The 20163-nt window shown below is 56.1% G+C and overlaps 8 protein-coding genes across 8 annotated transcripts; 6 read left to right on the top strand and 2 right to left on the bottom strand.

Moving 5' to 3' along the window:
- Nucleotides 1-28: 28 nt before the first annotated feature.
- Nucleotides 29-1468, top strand: N657DRAFT_645143 (Mov34-domain-containing protein). The gene has a single exon (XM_062792889.1). It carries the CDS (start codon nt 410-412, stop codon nt 1436-1438), a length of 1029 nt encoding a protein of 342 aa, XP_062647332.1. The 5' UTR covers nt 29-409; the 3' UTR covers nt 1439-1468.
- Nucleotides 1469-1649: 181 nt separating this feature from the next.
- On the bottom strand, nt 1650-3871 carry N657DRAFT_633819 (uncharacterized protein; the record flags this gene model as incomplete). Its single annotated transcript, XM_062791237.1, has 6 exons — nt 1650-2513; nt 2573-2830; nt 2893-3279; nt 3335-3372; nt 3429-3501; nt 3569-3871. 6 exons carry the CDS (start codon nt 3869-3871, stop codon nt 1650-1652), a joined length of 1923 nt encoding a protein of 640 aa, XP_062647331.1.
- Nucleotides 3872-4344: 473 nt separating this feature from the next.
- Nucleotides 4345-6532, top strand: N657DRAFT_690285 (DnaJ-domain-containing protein). Its single transcript, XM_062797041.1, has 4 exons — nt 4345-4713; nt 4803-4861; nt 4916-5992; nt 6050-6532. Exons 1-4 carry the CDS (start codon nt 4674-4676, stop codon nt 6140-6142), a joined length of 1269 nt encoding a protein of 422 aa, XP_062647330.1. The 5' UTR covers nt 4345-4673; the 3' UTR covers nt 6143-6532.
- A 385-nt stretch (nt 6533-6917) lies between these two features.
- Nucleotides 6918-7674, top strand: N657DRAFT_680742 (ribosomal protein L32e; the record flags this gene model as incomplete). Its single annotated transcript, XM_062796318.1, has 4 exons — nt 6918-6957; nt 7091-7215; nt 7350-7471; nt 7566-7674. The coding sequence occupies 4 exons, from the start codon at nt 6918-6920 to the stop codon at nt 7672-7674; spliced, it is 396 nt and encodes a 131-aa protein (XP_062647329.1).
- A 1028-nt stretch (nt 7675-8702) lies between these two features.
- N657DRAFT_655960 (Metallo-dependent phosphatase) lies at nt 8703-9716 on the top strand (the record flags this gene model as incomplete). Its single annotated transcript, XM_062794649.1, has 3 exons — nt 8703-9083; nt 9214-9278; nt 9311-9716. 3 exons carry the CDS (start codon nt 8703-8705, stop codon nt 9714-9716), a joined length of 852 nt encoding a protein of 283 aa, XP_062647328.1.
- A 377-nt stretch (nt 9717-10093) lies between these two features.
- On the bottom strand, nt 10094-13436 carry N657DRAFT_573212 (NAD-dependent glutamate dehydrogenase; the record flags this gene model as incomplete). Its single annotated transcript, XM_062788947.1, has 2 exons — nt 10094-13011; nt 13073-13436. The coding sequence occupies 2 exons, from the start codon at nt 13434-13436 to the stop codon at nt 10094-10096; spliced, it is 3282 nt and encodes a 1093-aa protein (XP_062647327.1).
- A 94-nt stretch (nt 13437-13530) lies between these two features.
- N657DRAFT_414819 (uncharacterized protein) lies at nt 13531-14329 on the top strand. The gene has a single exon (XM_062787257.1). It carries the CDS (start codon nt 13624-13626, stop codon nt 14026-14028), a length of 405 nt encoding a protein of 134 aa, XP_062647326.1. The 5' UTR covers nt 13531-13623; the 3' UTR covers nt 14029-14329.
- Nucleotides 14330-18550: 4221 nt separating this feature from the next.
- On the top strand, nt 18551-19911 carry N657DRAFT_572535 (kynureninase; the record flags this gene model as incomplete). The annotated part of the gene is made up of 2 exons (XM_062788895.1): nt 18551-18916; nt 18970-19911. Coding segments are annotated over 2 exons (1308 nt in total), but the record flags the coding sequence as incomplete, so codon positions are not given.
- Nucleotides 19912-20163: the final 252 nt, after the last annotated feature.

The following is a 20163-nucleotide window of genomic DNA, read 5'->3' as shown; positions in this document are numbered from 1 at the left end:
CAGTGACGTGAAATATGGATTTGTACAGGTATAAATATGTACAGAGTAAACGCGGCATCTTTGGCGGCAGGTTTTTATCTTATCGTAGCTCAGGCATCTGACCCCTCCAACTTCCAGCAGTCAACATCCTGTACTTCCACAACACCGGACCTCTCCACATCCATCAACTACCTTAAGACACCTCACAGCAACTCTCGATCACTGGCCGAGAATTGCGCGCCAATATGGGTAAGTAGCGGTTCTTTCAATAAATGTTGAGCAGTTTACTCCATCACAGGAAAACGGCAGCTAACAATTTGCCGTCGCAGAGCTTCCGCTAACCGACAAGCTGGTCGACCGCCAGCGCGACGCCCTCTTCAACTACCCGCCACCCACATCCCAAGCCGAGATCAGCGCCAAGCGTCCGTGGATGCGAGATCCGACCTACTTCAAGACGGTCCGCATCTCGCCGATTGCCCTCGTCAAGATGGTAATGCACGCCCGCTCCGGCTGCCCCCTCGAGGTCATGGGCATCATGCAGGGCTACGTCGACGGCACCGCCCTCGTCGTCACCGACGCCTTCCGCCTGCCCGTCGAGGGCACCGAGACGCGCGTCAACGCCCAGAGCGAGGCCGACGAGTACCTCGTCGAGTACCTGAGCCTCTGCCGCGAAGAATCGCGCCAGGAAAACGTCATCGGCTGGTACCACTCCCACCCGGGCTACGGCTGCTGGCTCTCAGGCATCGACGTCGCCACCCAACAGCTTCAGCAACTCCAAGGCCCCATGGTCGCCGTCGTCATCGATCCGGACCGCACCGTGTCCGCCAACAAGGTCGACATTGGCGCCTTCCGCACCTACCCGGATAACTACACCCCGCCGTCTCACCCCGCCTCAACCCCCTCCTCCACGGCCGGACCCACGACAACATTAACAAGTACTAGTACTTCAGTCCCGCTAACAAAAGCAGACGACTACGGCGCTCACGCCAGCAAGTACTACCCGCTCGAGGTGGAGCACTACCGGTCGACGCTCGACGGCAAGCTGCTCGAGCTGCTGTGGAACAAGTACTGGGTGCAGACCCTGGCGCAGAACCCGCTGCTGACGAACCGCGAGTACGCGAGCAGCCGCATGTGCGATGTCTCGCAGCGCGTGCTCGAGGCCGCCGGCGGCGTGTCGAGGCTGGGCAAGGGCACGGCCGCCGCGGCGGGTGTGGGCATGAGGATGGGCTTGTTTGGCGGTGGTGGCCTGGGGGGTGGGGCTGGTGGCAGTGTGGGGGATCTGCTTGGTGGTGGTGTTGGTGGTGATGGCGGCAGGCCGGAGAGAAGTGGTGGGCCTGCGAAGGCAAGTGATCAGGCGATTGAGAGGATCGTGCAGGATGTGGCGCAGATTGCAGCTAAGGAGAGGGCCGGGTTGATGGCGGCCGAGGTGAAGGCGCAGATATTCAGCGGCGGGAATTGAACTGCGTAAGCAGAAAAGAGGGGGCTAAGAGAGATGCATTACTGAGACGGCGTCATGGGATACCAATACGAATTTATGATGCACTAGACGGCGCGGGATTGCTCGGGAGCATGGAAAAGGCGGGGTGGGGTATTGGGGTCTGTACACTGGATCCATCACACAGGAGTCTATTTAGACTATGATACATCCAAGCGGTGTTCAGCACGGGTTCCTACTGCATCCGGTCACTCTCGGCAGCCGATGCTGAATCACTTATGGGAAGCAGCGGCTGGTTCCCCTTGACTGCCAACTCTTTCACGATAGGAGGCGGCATCTGAGCAGCCACCTTCTCGGCAGCAAGCTTGCCCGCCTCCAGGCGCCGCAAGGACTCACTCCTGCCCAGAATTTCCATCGTATCGGTTATGGGCGGGCCCTTGTCCGTACCCAGCAGCGCCCACCGCAGTGGCTTATACACGTTGAGCTGCAGATCCTTGGTATCCGGGTTCTCGGTCTCAAAGAAATCTTGGTACTCGTCGTCCGCTAACACCTCCCCCAACGCCTTCTTCACCATCTCGTGGCCCCAGGAGGGTTCGTCCACGGCGCGGAACTTTTCAACTAGGTATGTCATGGCCTCGGCCAGCCGCCCGGCCCTCTTTGCCGGGACGATGGGGTAGAGCCTGCCCTCTTGCAGCGATATTTCCAAAAGCCCCTCCGGCACTCGCCAAATCAGGTATCTGAGCTTCCACGCCGTCTCGGCAAACCGGTTCGCCGGCTTGTCGGTGTTGCGCATGGTGCCGCGGAGCATGCGGGCGAGGTACATGTGGAAGCGCTCGTCTAGGATGTGGAGGACGGGAAGCCGGTCGCCGATCTCCCCTGTCAGGTAGCCTCCGGGAGCCAACAGGAGGCCGTCAGTCTTGGCTTTTTGGATATTTTCAATGGCGGACCGGATGGGCTGGAGGACATGTCTTTGGAGGAGGTGCGTTTCGTCGGGGGATCTGTTGTTGTTTCCTGCTAGCCGTTCTACATGCTTCTCCTGGAGGTAGGGTAGCTTTTGCAGGGACACGATAATATCGCCTTTGCTGAATTTGAGGGAGAACTGAAGGTTGTTTGTGTCAGAGCGGGAGAATTGGGGGAGACAGTGTCTGGCTCACTCACGTTGTCGACCATGTCCTGCAGGGTCAAGACTTCCTTTGTGCTAGGAGGGGCCCGCCAACCCAGCAAGACGGCAAAGTTGAGAAGAGCAGCGGGGAGGATGTGGCCGCGCTGATAAAAGTCGAGGTTGGCCGAGTTGTCGCGCTTGCTCAGCTTCTGCCGATTCTTGTCGACAAGCAGGCCGAGGTGGGCGAACTGTGGCGGCTGCCAGTCGAATGCCTGGTACAACTCGACGTGTTTTGGCGTCGAAACAAGCCACTCCTACACGAGAGAGGCACATGCTCAGCTTCGGGCCACCCAGGAAGGCAATACATCACACTTACCGCTCCCCGGATGACATGTGTGATCTTCATGTGGCGGTCGTCAACAACATTGGCGAAGTGGTAGGTTGGGAATCCGTCTCGCTTTATGATGATGTAGTCATCTTCGGGATCCTTCTTCTTGAAACGGTTGTATACAATGTCTTCAATCATGATGGGTTCAGGGCCGCTCTTGAAGCGTATGGCAAACTGTTCGCCCCTGTGAGCGCGCTCGTCGGACTCCTCAAGGGAGATGTTGCGACATGTGCCTGGATAGAGGGTGGACTGCCCAGACTCGTGGGCAGCCATCTTGTGTTCTTCGAGTGCTTCTGGAGAGCAGAAGCATCGATAGGCCTTGCCTTCCCGCACCAGCTTGTCTGCATGCTCTTGGTACAGAGGCAGCCTTTCGGACTGAGGAAGTCAGCATTCCTCGGTTGCATACAATCCAGGACAGAAAAGCCCATACCTGTCTGTAGGGTCCATATGGTCCCTCTTTGTCAGGACCTGCCTAGATGGTGAGCTACAGATCACGCTGACTGCATTCACACTTCTTGTCTCACCTTCGTCCCATAACAGCCCGGCCCATTTCAAGTCTTTGTACAACCTTGTTTCGGCATCTCTTACCAGGCGAGACTGCACCATCATGAGTCAATTGCGGGTTCCATAAAGACGCCTACAAACAAAAGCAGCCTTGTCTCACCTGGTCTGTGTCTTCAAGACGCAGGACAAATTGGCCCCCTGTTGCCCTGGCCAAGAGGTAGTTGAACAGTGCAGTCCGCAGTGAGCCCAAATGTAAGTACCCCGTAGGTGAAGGCGCAAAACGGGTTCGGCAGGGGGTTTCGGGCAGAGCAGTTTTGTCTCGTAATGGAGGGGCCGTAACGGAGCTTGCATCAGTCGTAGGGACAACCTTGATGTAAGAGGACAAAAGTCGTTGCCGAGGCACACATGGCGGGTAGAACTGCCCTCTCCAGAGACGACCGCCTCTAAGAATCAGCTTCTCCATTTCTCCAAGGAGAAATCGGACCCGTGGTGAAGCATCTGCTGGTCTGGTGGTCGGATGTTGGAGGGTGAGTTGAGCCACATCTCGAAAATGAGAGCTGAGGTTCAGGTGGCTGCTATGGTGGCGGTGCAGCCCACCGGTCCCTGCCTTGATAGGAAGCTAGGTGGGGCTTGCTGATAACATCACATGGCTTGTGTTTCAAGAACCGACTTGAAAATAAACTCTGTTGCACAGACAGGTCAAAGGCGCTGCAATGGATGAGAAAGATGTTACTTCTTTGAGCGTTGCCTCAGTCCTATGGCTTCTTACGATGTGTGGGCCTAAATCGTGTCTTGAAGATGGTGTACAAAATCTCGGCTGCAACAACGGGAACGCTCATTAGCTCTTTGTTGCCGCATTTGCAATGACCGAGGGCTTTAGGTCGTGAAAACCAGACATGGCTGCGCCTATCCGTCTTATAGCGAAGAATCAATGTAGGCGAATCGCCCAGAGCCTAGATGAACTGCAACAGGCCGGTATCATAAATGCCACTCGGTCAACTTTAGTTGCCACGGCTCCCACGTTCCCGCCTGCTCTCGCTCAGGTTTATTAGTGCCTTTTCAACGTGGGGCGTCGCCTTCTGCTACACTCAGCACCGCCTAAAATTTCCAACACGCCCAGGCTATCCCGCTTATTACATAGCAACCTTTCTGCACACGACTCCCGTCATCATTTTGCAGGTTGCCTTCCGGTTGCTGTGCGGATTCTGGATTCACCGGCGTTGGGTATTTTCTCCGTTTGAGACAAACCCGAAACATCAGCCAACATGGACGGCAGCAGTGCAGACGAGGATATCGATCTCTACGGTACGCGACAGTCTTTGGCCTGCGAGCCTCTGCCGCTTCAAGAAGCGGCAGCGCATCCTCTCTTGCTAATCCCTCTCACTGCGATATAGCCCTCCTCGGCGTAGATAAGTCCGCAAGCCCCAACGACATCAAAAAGGCTTATCGCAAGGTTGGCTTCATCGACCCAGACGCACCGCTGTGATCAGGCACTGACCCGACCCAGTTGGCGCTGCAACACCACCCCGACAAGGTCCCCGAAGAGATCCGCGCCGAGTCCGAGGCCAAGTTCAAAGCCATCACACAAGCCTACGAGATCCTTCGCGATGAGGAGAAGCGCCACCTGTACGACACGCATGGCATGGCCGCCTTTGACCCTTCACGAGGCGGGCCTGGTGGCGCCGAAGTCGACCTAAATGACTTCCTGTCCCAGATGTTTGGCATGAACATGGGCGGCATGCCTGGCGGCGGTGGCCCGCGTCGGCCTAGACGGAGCCCCGACGAGGAGCAACCCTACAAGGTCACCCTGGAAGAGCTGTACAAGGGCAAGACGGTTAAATTTGCCGCCGAGAAACAGGTCATCTGCGGCCAGTGCAAGGGCAGCGGTGCCAAGGACAAGGTCAAGCCCAACAAGTGCGACCGCTGCAGCGGCAGAGGCGTGCAGGACGCCTTCCGTCAGGTTGGCCCAGGGCTCGTCCGCAGAGAGGTCATTCCGTGCGACCATTGCCAGGGGTCCGGCATGTACTACAAGGAGAAGGATCGCTGCAAGAAGTGCAAGGGCAAGCGCACCGTCAAGGAGACCAAGGCGCTGGAGCTCTACATCCCGCGTGGCTCCATGCAGGGCGAGCGCATCGTGCTCGAGGGCGAGGCCGATCAGATGCCCGACATGACGCCCGGCGACCTAATCTTCCACCTCGTCGAGGAGCCTCACGAGCAGTTCACCCGCATCGGCCACGATCTCTCTGCCGACCTGCATGTCACCCTCGCCGAGGCCTTGTCGGGCTTTTCGCGTGTTATCCTGAAGCATCTCGATGGCAGAGGCATTCACATTGACCACCCCCGCGGCAAGATCCTCCGGCCCGGCGATGTGCTCAAGGTCCCGAATGAAGGCATGCCTCTTAAGAGAGGAGAGGCAAAGGGAGATCTGTACCTCGTTGTCAAGGTCGACTTCCCCGAGGATGGCTGGCTGTCCAATGACAGCGATTACGACGCCCTACAAAAACTCCTTCCTCCTCCCGCCCCACCTATCAAGGCAGACGAGGTGGATGAAGTTGACTATGAAGAGGATGCTGACATAGAGAAGGCGAGTACCTTCCAGTTATGACACAGCACGCGGTATCAAAACTAACAGACCTTGCAGATGGGTGCTCACCAGGGTGACCCGCGATATGGTGGCGATTGGGAGGATGAGAATGAGGATGATGGTGAAGGCCCGCAATGTGCCACACAATAAGTGGGTGCGCCGCTCAATGGCTACTTCGCAATGATACCGGCGTCTTCCAGCGGGCGGGCCGCGTCGATGGGAGAGCATAGGTCTGTCATAAGCTCTCGGACGGTCGATCAAGATACGTTTGGCTACGAGCATACATCGTCATGATCAATGCGGGGTGGCGGATCACTCAACCCAACACTCCCACATATCCACCAACTTTGAAGCGGCCATTTATAATCAGATGCCGGAAGGGATTGTCGTCCTAGAGTGCCCTCCCCCGTTTTGCCGCCAAGATGAGGTCAGGATGGCTTCGTTTCGCCAGCAGATACAGAGAGCAGGAACCCCCCGGCCACCGCGGGGTCGATCGTTGGCAACCGCTCTTCCATAGTTAATGACACGGATAAATGACCTGTAAACGCCACGTGCATATCTTATGGTTCTGTGCCATCCATGGCCCCTCCCGTAAACTCACCCTCGCTCCCTGGACCAGCTGTTGAACCCCTCCATGACGAGGCTGTATCTGGGCTTATCGATAAGAGCACCTGCCGCCAAGCCCAGGGCCCCAGAGCAAAAGCGGGACAGGCGCACAGGCCACTCCGCCTTAACATTTTCCGCACAGCCCTAAGCCCACCGACTCTGCCAAATTCTGGAATTTTTCCCAGAGGTAGGTCCGGACTGTGACGACGCCAAATCAACCATCACCCGACCAACAATACCGTCAAGGTAAAGTTTTTCCCTCCTGCGGCTGCAGTTGGCTTGCTTCTTCAAATTCAGCTCGATCCTAACAATTGCACAGATGGTTGCCGCCAAGAAGCACATCCCGATCGTGAAGAAGCGTACGTTTCCTCGAGCTCCCGCTCCACCCACCGATTGAATACTCCTATACATTTGCCCAACCGTCCTCGTCGTCTGAGCTGGGAAATTGCGCTTTCTGAGAACACGATTGTTGACGACCATGTCGGCTTGCAGGCACCAAGCGCTTCATGCGCCACCAGAGCGACCGATTCAAGTGCTTGGACTCGGCATGGCGCAAGCCCAAGGGTATTGACAACCGGGTTCGGAGACGGTTCAAGGGCAACCTTGCTATGCCCTCGGTACGTGGTCGCTTTTCTTGGGTGCTGGGAGAGTTCGGACAAAGAGACTGGGAATAAACAATGGGGACAAGAAGGGACGGGCTCTGCAGGGAACGATGAACGAAGGCTGACAATCTGCGACTCTTCGCTATTAGATCGGCTATGGCTCCAACAAGAAGACCCGCCACATGATGCCCTCCGGCCACAAAGCGTTCCTTGTCAGCAACGTCAAGGATGTCGAGCTCCTCCTGATGCACAACAAGACTTACGCCGCAGAGTACGTGACTTCTTTACCCGAAATTACAGCGAAGCGACGCCGTTGGCGGATGGGATGGACACTGGGACAGCGCGAGACTAACCCCATTGTTCAGGATCGCCCACAATGTCTCCTCGAGGAAGCGGATCGACATCATCGCGCGGGCGAAGCAATTAGGCGTCAAGGTCACCAACGCGAAGGCGAAGGTCACGACGGAGGTTTAAGCGGCGAGCAACAACCATTGGGCGAATTCTTTGTGTGTTTGGGAGCATCTCGGGCGGTCTTCGGGAAAGGTCTGCTATTTGTCTGCGATTGCCTAGCATCCACTTGAGCTAGTGAATACAATTGCAGCCTCCTTCGCCACGGTCATATGGGCAGCAGCTGGCCTCGGGTTGCGGGACTCTCTTGGGCGTTGGAAGGAGGGTGTTTCCAAGGCTGAGCGGGAATGAATTGGCGAACCGCATCGAGACATCAACCGGGATATCACGATCAATGACATGGGTTTGGGACGGGCAGTCATAAGAATACCTTATTTCCTGTTTCCCGGGTCTGCGTGATAGACGCCAGCTTCAGCACCATGATGACGGACAATACAGTGGTTTCGCGAGTTGTGTGGTCCTGGGTTCCTCCGATCCTTGTCCGTCTCATCCGTGAACTTACAGCTTCAAACCACCAACCAAGGCTGTGGTCTGGCAATACCACCACGGAATCAAGGGTACGACGCATACGCGCACCCATGAAAACGCCTCATCATACGAACGTTGACTTCAGATTCATTTTGAGTATTCCCTATCCCCATCTCCAGTCGCGCTTAACCACAAACCTCGGGCTGGTGTAGCTGGCTATGATAAGATGCCGTCCCGGGTCTGCCTGGTACTCGGGGCACGTGTCCGTACTTTCAATACCTGACAAGACGAGAGATGGTGTTCTCTTCAATGGCCTCAATACAATTTCCTCAATGCAAGGCTCAAGCGAGCACCATGTCGTGAAAAGTAAGGTGGACATATCTATGACACCCCGTGGCCTTTCGTCGGGATTTTGTCTTTGATGAGATGGCTTGTGTAGCCGCCGGGCCTTGGTTGGCCTCTCTCTGGTCAGTGGTTGTCGGTTGAATAGCACGACAACCCGCCAACACCGGCATTCCTTACACCTTTAAGTACTGTGTAAGCACTCATCACCGCTGACCAGGGGCCATGGTGTGGAAACGTTCACATCCCATTGTCACAGTTTCATGACTATATCTACTGTCAACATGCAGCAGCCTATAACAAGCATCAAATCGCCAGGTTACCAGAGACGAAAGTTCGCGCGTGCGATCCTGGCGCGGCATTCTTCCAAACCGCTTCCCACAAGCCGTCCAGATGCCATCAGGGTCGTCTGTGTCTCCGACACCCACAACAAACAACCAGAGTTACCAACGGGAGACATACTCATCCACGCCGGCGACCTGACCGAGAACGGATCCTTTGACGAGGTCCAAGCCGGCCTTACCTGGCTCTCCTCGCAACCACACCCATTCAAGTTCCTCATAGCCGGTAACCATGACGTCCTGCTCGACGAAGCCTTCCTCCAAAAACACCCAGAGCGTCGTTACGGCTCATTTAAGACGAAGGAGGACCTAGATTGGGGAGACGTGATCCCCTCGAGGACTCGAGCATCACTCTCGATATCCTAGTCCAGCAACCACCTACCACCGCCACCCGGATTGCCACTAGGCACGCGCAACCAAATACAGCCACCAGAAGAATAACAATCTTCGGCAGCCCTGGACACCACGCTACGGCATCTCAGCATTCCAATACCCACCGTCGACCGGCGAAACCCACTGGTCCTCCCTCCTCAGCCACCACGCCAGCACAGGCGACACCACCTACAGCTACACCGACACCGACCTCATAATGGTAACCCACGGCCGCCCAAGCTTTACCTCGACCGCCGCGACATCCACCAGGCAGGCTGCCCGCACCTTCTCTCCTGCATCTCCCACTTCCGCCCCCGCCTGCACGTCTTCGGACACATCCACGTCGCCCCCGGCCGACAAGACGTTGTCCTTGACCATGTCCGCCAGGCCCACGACCAAGTGCAGATCGGCTGGGGCGGATGGGACACGCTCGTCGTTATGGCACTTTTGGTGCTGTGGGCCAAGGTGAAGCGGGTGCTTGTAAGGTCTAACTTGAAAGAGAGGACAACGACATTCGTCAACGCTTCGGCCGTTAGAGGGCGGAATAATGACATGGTCCACGAGCCCATCGTCGTTGAGATATAGCGTCGATAATCATCTATCCCGGTGACTGGTCATCACAGAACTTCTGAGTATTAAATGTCTATCCTGGCCGAATCCGCTGGCTTGCTCCCGCGGTTGTTGGACCTCGCAGCACGAAAATATGAAGCCAATCGTTTTATGTAACACATGCTCGAACGCCTTCCCATACCAAGGGTGCTTCGGCGCCCATGGTTTCTTTTTGGTTTTGTTTCTCTAACGCTGCTTGCGGTGTTTTGTACGCCAAACCGCCTAACCAAGAACTGACAATGCTCCTTACCCTACACGCCCGCAATCACGACCGGATCTGGGACATCCGCTTGGACATGCTATTGACACTATCAGCGCCCGCTAGAATTGATACCAGGAAAAGGGAGTGAAACTCACAAGTCATAAAACGCAAACTGGCTCGGCGAGCTGCCACACTCATACACGAACCGACTGGCCAGGTAACTGCCAAAGATGGCCCGGAGGTACGGGTCAGGCACACGCTGGATGATGGTGTCGAGGCCGATCTTTTCGATCAGCAGATTCGGCAGGGCATCCGCCAGCACGGCGCGCCGGACCGTCTCATTCTCCCACAGGTCCGAGTGCTGCAGCTCCTCATCAAGCGTCGTGATGGCCAATGACAGCTTGTCTGACAGGATAGATCGTGGTACCCCCGTCTGCTCATGTTCGCGCCAGATGGCCTCGAACTCGAGCCGGGCGTTTTCCTGGATCTTCTCCTGCACCGACTTGACGTACTCCTTGTAAAACTCGGGTGCGTTACCCTGAGCGTCGTGGCACATGTGCTTGACGAAGCCCTCGTCGTCGAAGCTCAGAGATGCAAGCACTTCGAGCGAGGAGCTGGTCACACCACCCTTGTTGGCGCTGGCATCCTTGTACACAATGCAGCCGGCCTGCTCGAGACGCAGCTTGGCATCTTGTGTGATGAAGAGGTTGGCACCCTCGACCACGTACGGAATTGTCGACTTGCCCTCCTTGATGAGCTTATTCACTGACACCAGGTCAATCGACTCGGGCCGACCGCCGCAGGGCACGAACATGTCGGTCAGACCCGTGTCTCGAAGGTGGTATGTGTTCCGGAAAGCCGTGCCATTGTTGACAACCTCTCCAGTCGGCAAGGCGACGTTGGTGTCCTCGCACAGAACCCGGTAGCCATCCTTGGACAGCTTGGACAGGTCAAAGTGCGCAATCATTTGGCGCTTCTTCGCAAGGCGGCGCAGCTCCTCCTTGTCAATTCCATTAGGGTCAACCAAGACACCCGAGCCGTCAACGATGGCCGTGTACTTCTCGTTGCTGAGAAAAATCTCATTGCTTCCCAAGTCGCCGTCCGGGCCACCCGTCTGCATCTTCCTGACCGTTGATGGGTCCAGGTTGAGCTTGCGATAGATGCCCTTCACATACTCGCGCACAGACAGAGTTGTCATGCCATAGGTATCGTGAGGGATACCCCCAAGCTTCGGAGACTTTCCAGTAAAGAATGACTTCCACCAGGGGGCGCCGCGGTTGCGAGCATGTTCCGTCGCCCAGTCAACGAGGTCTGCCGTGTTCTCATCCGGTCCCATGAAGAGGATTTCTTCTTTGCCATAAAGATCGACAATCGGGTTCTTGATGCCCGGTGTCTCGGCCTTGAGCAGCAGGTCTAAGATGCTGTCAATGTACTTCTCAAACGCCTCACGAGCCTTGTCTTGCTGCTTAGGATCAAGCAATATGACGCCCTTGGAGCCGCCTTCGGGAATGTCCTTGTTCTTGCGCTGCTGCGTGCTGGCAAGGCCATAGTTCTCGTCGAACAGATTGCGAGCGTTGATCGAGTAGGCTTCCTTGCTGCGGGACTTGACGATGCGGATGCCCCCTCGAGCAATGTCCTTAAAGCGCAGGTGGAAGCCTCGTGATTCTGAGGTAATGACGAGGAACATGCCATAGAGCCGCTTCGGATACTCGATCTCAGGGAGGAATGACGGGTCGAGACGGAAGCTGAGGGCAACCTTGGTTGGGGTGAAGTAATTGGTCTTGAGGACGGCGTTATTGAAGACGCGGAACGCCGTCATGACCATTTCCTCGTACTCGTTAGAGACATCCTTGGTAATCTTATCCTTCAGCTTGGCATCCGAGAGGACCTCCGTGGCGGGAGTGGGCGCGATGCAGTGACGGTCAAAGCCGGGCCCAACCTTCAGGTGGACGTTGGCGAACGAGGCGTACAGGGCACGGACGAGCTCCGGGTGGGAGCTGATGATCTCGAGGATATAGTCGGGAGTGAATGTTTCGGTGCGCAGACGCTTCTTCATCTTTGAGAGAATCTCGGCGTGGCCGTTGTTCTTGGGGTCAAGCGCTGCCATCAGTGAAGCGTACTCTGACCCCAAACGGTTCAGGAAGTGTTGCACGAAAACCCACACGCAGTGCGCATAGATGGTCTCTTGCAGACTCAGCTCGCCGGAAGCGAACATGTTGTGCAGCTTGGTCTGGGGCATGCAGTACAGCAGCGAAACCTCCTTGGTAATCTGGTGGATTGACTCCTCGATTGGCGGATACTTCGAATCAAGGTTCGGTGCGGGCCGCAAGTAGATACTCATGACCGTAATGCCGTTGGAGAACTGCTCGACATACTTTCGAGAGCTCGTAACACCGTAGTAGTGATAGAGGTCGCTCAGGGCGCTGAACATTCCTCTTGCTGTCCTCGACCGGAAGGCGACGACCAACCGCTTCTCACGCGATCCTTCAATGTCGAACACCTCGATGACCGGGCCGGTCCTGCTCACGGAGGTTTCAATGATGTCCTGGTAGATCTGCCTCGTGTTCTTGGTTGCCTTGGCAAGGAACATGCGGTCGCTGATGACCTCGAGCCTGGTCTCCTTAGGATCGGCATTCGGCTCAACGAACTGGCATTGGTAGACGAAATAGCAGCGCAACGTCGCCTTAGAATCCGCGTGGCCGATGACACCGGGCGACCGGAACGTCTCGACACGGAAGCGTTTTGATGTGTCGCTGCCGTCCAAGTACTTGGACTCGAGGCGGTGCTCATATCGTGGGCCGTCGATGGCGGTCTTGCCGGGCTCGCTCGTGTCGATGTAGATGGCGTGGTCCGACGCCTCCATGTCCAGGCGGATTTCTTCACGCTTGTCTTCGCGCGAAAAGGCGGCGATCTTGGCAGCATACAGAGAGGTGATGTGCTTGGCAACGACCTCTGGGTTTTCAACTTGGAAGTAAACATCGTCGATACCCAGTTCGTTGTAAAACCAGGCCACCTGCTCGTCGATCAGGGCTTCTGGGATCCACCCGCATTTTGTGATGTACTCCTTAACTGTACAGCAACGTCAGTAAAACCAACCCAGAATAACACCTATTGTCTCAAAAGTACTAACCGAGTTTCATCTGCTCCTTCTTGCCTGTGAACTCCGGCGCGACATAACCAACAGTGGCGGAGCGCAAAACCCTGTGGCCATTGCCGTTCACCTTTGGCATGCCCGGGTAGCTGACATGTGTCGGCTGGGGCGAAGGGTGCCTCCCAGGGTCATCGGCTTTAACCTTCTCGACAAGCCGATGTGCGACGCTCATGATTGTGGGCGAACCCATCACGGTCTCGTCGGACGAGGCAAATGGATCCACGTACTCGGGGAAGCTAGACATGGGCAAGTCAGTCTTGATGATCAAGCCAGAGATGGGGCGCCCGCTGCCGACGCCGCCGACAGGGGTGCGGAGGGGCGGCTGGACTGTAACGCCGGCCATGATGATTGTAGAAGGCTAGGATGTCTGCAAGCGGGAAAGTGCCACCAGCAACTATGCTGAACATGCATGAGTTGGTCCGGCATGAGGAAGGGAATGGGGAGACTGGAGGCTCCTGGGAGGTGCAAATGCTGGGTTTGTATAGCGGGACAACAGGCCCGGGAACATAATATCGTTGTCAAAACGGGGAATGTGTCTGTGCTCTGTGTTGTGCTGCTTGCTCGCGGCAGCGGCGAGCAGTTGGCCCTTATCAAGACCCCGATGGCTGACGGCAGCGAGCAGGTTTGACATTGCGGGAAGGACAAGGACGTCAGCTACGACCTGCCCCGTCCCCTGGCCCCCCGTTATCAAGTCAACACACCGTTACCGTTGGAATCGGGTGATCCAGGAACACCACGAGCGCCGTGGCACTGGAATGGAGAGTGACACGGGTCAACATGGCGTCGACATCCGTCCGCCAAATTGCCAATCGGAACATGGGCAACTCGGTGGTGAGAGTGACGCGGTTGCTTGTTTCCGGGAGAGCAGGTTCCGCACTTGCTCACCGCTCCCGGGCCGTTTGTGCCTGTCCTCGGCTGTGACTCCCGCGAGATAAGGGGAGATAAGATAATTCGGTGTCCCAGCCATTCGACTCGTATCTGCTGGATGTGCAATGTGCCGGTTGGCGGTGCACTTGATAGTCTCAACGTACCTGCTTTCGGCTGGAGATGAGCTTGATGACGACTATGCCCTGGCAGTGCCTGGTGGTGTGTGCGAGTTGTGTGTATCGAATCGAAAGCTTGCTTTGACTATCGCAAAGCAATTAGTTTCTGACGGATGAAGGAGGCACGGAAAAGGAGTTGGCTGCTGCCGAAACAGAATGCAACGCGATAAGGCAAGGAGGGAGTTTCTTCGTTTACCTCTGGCGAAGGCGGGACAAGCCAGGGGTCGGTCCAGTTGAACAAAGCGCGGTAACTGCACCGGGCCAAGAACTGGCAGTCAAAGACCGCGATTCGGTCGAAAGCAAGCTAAGAATCAGGTTACGAGACAGCGGATTCAGCTGTTGTCTGAAACCAGAAGCAATGCCTGCGATATGTCGTCAGCCTGCCGTTTTTGGAAGGAATTGGCACTTGGGCAGCCGCCAGATCCACAATACGAGAAGGCATTGCCATCCCAAGGCTTAACTTGCCCAGATGCAAGAACTGCATTGCAATTGGGCAAGTTCTGACTTTGAAATGGGCCATTTCGCCATGATGCCATCTCCAACGGCGGTGCAGGACTTGTGCAGTGTCCCGGGGTGAGACAGCCTTGCATCTGACTGATAAGGCCAGCAGCTTCGCCTCACCCGGGAAGGCTGAGGTTCAGACGGAGCAGGGGCGCATGGAGATGTAAGGGACGGTGTTGAGGGAGGGCTTGGTTTGGGTGGATCGATCTGCTCGACGTCACCGGCCAGGTCCCGGGTAAAGCAAGGTGCCGTACCTTTTTGCGGTAGCGGAATGTTGCACAGGAGATAACGCCGTCCGTGGTGTTTGGTTGCAGAACTTAAATCGACAAGGAGTGTCCGAAACAAGGCTCAGGGTGTTGGGTCTCGCCTTTTGCGGCGTTGAGTCAAGTTATAGACTAATGGTATTGGAATGGACAGGAAGATGGACGCAACCTCGCAATACGGCATCTGAGCGGATGGGAAGCGCACGCCACCCATTTATATTCTCCATCTCGGACGACGACGGAATGCTTTGAATAATTGTTTCGCGGATTGGCACTGTGCCCGTCGTCTCCGCTGCCAATCCATGAACGGCAATTCCCAAAGGGAAGGAGTTGCCTGTCATTGCCAGGTGTTGTGATGACATTCTGCGGCGCTCTGACAAACGGAATCCGGGCGCCTAGGCCAGATCGGGCAACTAAAAGCCTCTGCTGATTGGGTCACGAGACTCGTACCTGAATTTTAAGCCAAAGGGTACGTACCTTGGTGCCACACTGCCACTGCCAGACCTGAAGAGCGGCTATTCGAGGTTCTGACATGGGAATGAGGTGGATTCTGCTACTTTGTCCGTCAAGTACTGTACCTCGCTGAAGACGGGAATTACTTGATTTGCAAAAATATCGAGGCTCTAGAGGTACTAAGAAACGAGGTACCTATCGAGTGTGCTCGGGACTTCAAGGGTTTTTCAGCCCTCAACGGAGCATCCTGGTCTCTGTCAGCCCCATATCTTCAGTTATCGACCCGTTTCCATTGTCGCAGACTCACTGCGAGTTGCGCTCTTCCCCATACGTTTCCTCCAAGACCTGCACACGCAAATCCAGCTGATTCGCTAATCACACAGTACCTAAAATCAACGCTCCTTACTCCGGTAAGGCAACACTTTACATTGAGCCTCAGGAACGGACAAACCTCGTCGCACATTCTTGAAGGCCTCATAAGGGGGTGTTGGTTCGATGCTCCCCGCGGACTTGGCATATAGGGATTACACCGAGGATCGAACCCCACCGAGGTGAGCTGCCGGCGGTGACCAAGCAAGCTATCTAGGTCGGTTACCTTTCTTATCTGTCTAGGTAGATTCGAATGATGGCTGACCAGAGCGTGAGAAAGCGACGTGTAGCTCACGGTACAACACAGTAACTGGCTCTGCGCTTGTCTCGGCTTCTTACCAATCCATTACCCATCATCAACCCGTATTTTGAGATGAGAAAGTAACGAGATCGTTGGCTGTGTAACCCATCGCCCTGTCTTACCGCTCTTTCGCCTTCATCAACGGGGGAGGATCCCAATTCAATGACCGTGGTAGTATGGACGACCGGATTGGGCTCATCACCAGTTCGTCAGCCAGAGACGAACGGCAGTTCTGAACGAACCTACACCTACACGTGTCGCGTAGTGTCCCAGCCGAATAGGGGTCTCGGCGCACGAGCTGGTCCCGTGATTGAGAAAAATACGTAAAAGCGACAGGCCCTGGACGCAAGAACCCAACTCCGCTGTGGTTGATCAGCTGGCCCCGTCATTCCAAGTCCCCTAATGCCAGACAAAGTGCGTCTCTCATCAAGTAAAATGGGGGTAATGGAAATCACTTCTCGCAATGCATGTCCGCAGACCTGTTCCTGACGTTGCACGGGGCCGGCCCGCCTCGCAAATCCAGCAAACGCATTTTCTTGGAGCCAGAAGGGATGCCTGGGTCGACAGCGCTGCTGCATGAGGGACCTCGAGGGGAACAAGGGGCAAGCCTAACACGTCACGAGAGACCTGGCCGGGCTCATGAACTGACCGCTGCTGTGCCGGCCGAAATCTCGGGCATCGAATTGCAGCCCCGGACAAGAAGCGCGTTCCGGATCGCGATTCCCGGATGGATCGGTGGAAAGGCTCTGTTGTCCTCGTGCCGGCAGCCAGACTCCCAACGCTGAATTGAAATGACGGGGGGTTGGTCACGGGGTTTGCGTGCAATTGGCGCTCGGCGCGCCGCTGCAAGCGTCCATTCCTGCCAAGCCCTTCCAGACTCCCCCCTGATTATACTCCATTTTGGGGCTGCGCCGCCATGATTCGGCACCTTGACCTGCGTCTTAGCAGCTACGGTCCGCTTTGCAAAACAAAAATAAACAACTGGATTCAGATATGATTTTCAGACCCTCGTACGTGTACGTGTACGGACGTACCTTGACTTCTTGGCCGAGACTACCTTGGGTACCTAACCTGAGGGAAGGACTTTGCGCATTGCGGTCTACCTTATACGTAATGATGCCCAGGCAACGCTTGGTAGTTTGATCAAAGTGGCTTCCCACCCCCTTCCCCTTTGTCAACCGTTGATTGACACCTGGAGCACGCCATGTGGTTCAGGGCGACCTAACAGATCGGTCTCGAGAGGACGAGAGGTGTCCTCGGGTGCTGCAGACCGACCCGACTCCAACTGTCGGCCATCACGGCAGACGGGCATCATCGGGCTGCAGCATCTGGCCATAAACATGGAGAAGGGAGCGCTGCTCTGACCTAAGTGGTATCTCCATGAACACTGATGGAAGTCTTCACGATAGATCTTGCCAGAAAAGGCAGAACTCCCCATGCTTCCGATTAGTCAAAGCATCCAGAAACTTGCAAGCCGACGCAGGTCAAGCGTTTTCTTGACTTCGTTTCTCTTTGTCTTCCTTATGTCGCTGTGTTGTGTTTTCGCAGAACACACCAACAGGCCCTCTGAGACGACCAAATGGGCACCCCTGGCTTTTGATGCCGCCGCATCGTGCCGGGATGGCGTGATTCAGGCCGGGACTCCTTCCGGCCGGGTCGGATGGGGGGTGGGGCGTTTGAGCGGGTGGCGTCGGAGGTTGACGGCCCCGCCTCGGTCCTTTCGCGTCACAGGGCTGAGGAAAGGGTGGTGAGGAGGAAGAGATCCGTTTCCTCCTCGTCCTTCCCATACAAATGTACTCAACCGGACAATGACGACGCCAACGGCGGCTGGCGAAAATGGAGCCATCCTCCTGATACTGTACATAACGAGAGGCGGAAAAGAATGGACGCCAGCCTGGAACATTCCACTTGGTGGGGCTCCCGCTGCTTGCCGCTCCGACTCTTGGCAGCGGCACAAGATCGGCACAACGGCGCAAAGCCGATGACGCCGCTTTGTTGGTGGGGTGGTTTTGCCCCGCACGTTCACCATGCATCGACCGCGCGTTACCCACAGAGATGGATTTGGAGAACCTTGTACGCGTACACTACACAGTGTCAGGTAGTTACAGAGCATCGAGAAATTCCCTCGATCCTTCGATTTGGTTTGCTTAGCTAACGCACCTATTCCTGCTTTCTGTCAGTGGCCAGTTCAAAGTTCAGAAAAACCCAAAGACCAGTCTTCGACTGTTACCGAGTACCTGCCTCCAAAGATACCCAACTGTATAGGTATCTCCATTTTGTCTAACTTGCCGTACCGTGGCAAGATGAGCTCCTCTGATGCCTCCGCCGTCGTGGGCGCAAGGGAGAGAGCTCGGATCCTGGACCGGGAAGACTCCCTCACGTTTACGTGCAGCGAGTTCAACATCCCGACCGTAAACCAGATTGCGAGTACCCGCTTGCCCGACTCAGGTGTGAAGGCTCCACGTTCTGGCAGAATTGTAACTCTACTCTACGTTCAGGGGGCTAATCATGACATCTCCTGACCTTAGCTACCATAGATGCTGGGTCTGGCGGAAGCACCACAGACAAGTGCGTGTACCTCTGTGGGAACTCGCTGGGTCTCCAGCCCAAGCGGACCCAAACCCGCCTCAACCAGTATCTCGCGACATGGGCTACCCAGGGTGTGCAAGGGCACTTCAAGCCTCTGGAGGGGTCACCGCTTCCGACATGGCTTGACGCAGATGAGCGCGCAGCTCAGCTCATCGCGCCCATCGTGGGTGCCTCCGAGGCCGAGGTGGCCGTCATGCAGACCCTGACAGCCAACCTTCATCTTCTCATGTCTGCCTTTTACCGGCCCGACATCAACGGCAAACACAAAATCATGCTCGAGAGCAAGGCGTTTCCCAGCGATCACGTAAGTACTTGGCCTCGCCCATACTCAAGACAGACCTAACGCCTTCCCTACAGTTCGCCGTAGAAACACAACTCCGCCACCACGGGCTCGATCCCTCCACCTCCATGATCACCCTCACCTCTGCGTCCTCCCCAGAAGACAACATCCTCACCACGTCCGAAATCATCTCCGCCATCACCGCCCACGCCTCGTCCACCGCCCTTCTCCTCCTCCCCGGAATCCAGTACTACACCGGCCAGCTCCTCGACATCCCCACCATCACCGCCCACGCCCACAAACACTCTATCTTCGTCATCTGGGACCTCGCCCACGCCGTCGGCAACGTGCCCCTGCACCTCCACGACTGGGACGTCGACGCCGCCGCCTGGTGCAGCTACAAGTACCTCAACGGCGGGCCGGGCTGCATCGCCGGCATGTTTGTCCACTCACGCAACAGCACCGTCACGCGCGCCATCACCGACGAGAAGCCCGAAGAGGGCTACACGAACCGGCTTGCGGGTTGGTGGGGCAACGACAAGCGCACGCGCTTCGTCATGGCCAACAAGTTCCACCCGGTCAAGGGGGCTGCGGGGTTCCAGCTGAGTAATCCGAGTGTTATGGACATTACCAGCTTGAGCGCGTCGTTAGAGTTGTTTCACGAGGCTGGTGGGGTGGGCAGGTTGAGGGAAAAGTCGGTCAGGTTGACGGCGTTCTTAGAGGAATTGCTCCTGGGTGAGGAGGGGATCGTCGGGGAGGAGGAGAGCAGCTTGTTTAGGATCATCACGCCGCGCGATCCGGAACAGCGGGGCGCGCAATTGAGCTTGATGCTGAAGCCTGGCTTATTGGAGACGGTGATGCGCGAGTTGGAAAAGAGGGCTGTGATTGTGGACGAGCGGAGGCCAGATGTGATTCGGGTTGCGCCAGCGCCGTTGTATAATACGTTTGAGGACTGCATTGGGTTCGTCGAGGCGTTTGCTGCGGCGTTGAAGGTGGCACGCGCGGAACGGGGCACTTGAGGGTACTTAGAGGTTCTCAGAGGGATCTCATCTGAGTTGTTTAGCCAGATTTGTGTTGTAGCAAGCCTGGTCTGCCTTCGACATATCAAGTACAAGTGGTGTAGAAGCTTTCCAAGTTCCTTATCATGCGGTGCTGGTGTGAAACTCAAATGCCCCGACCTCCATAGCTCGGTCGATTCCCGTCTCTTCAAAATTCAGACTTGGAAATGGCTGCCTATTCCTGATATACAGAAGCACAAGTTCATAGTTCAC

The sequence above is a fragment of the Parathielavia appendiculata genome (genome assembly GCF_033297405.1).
Source record: "Parathielavia appendiculata strain CBS 731.68 unplaced genomic scaffold N657scaffold_6, whole genome shotgun sequence".
NCBI classification, from domain to species: domain Eukaryota; kingdom Fungi; phylum Ascomycota; class Sordariomycetes; order Sordariales; family Chaetomiaceae; genus Parathielavia; species Parathielavia appendiculata.
This window is presented reverse-complemented; position numbering and strand designations above follow the sequence as displayed.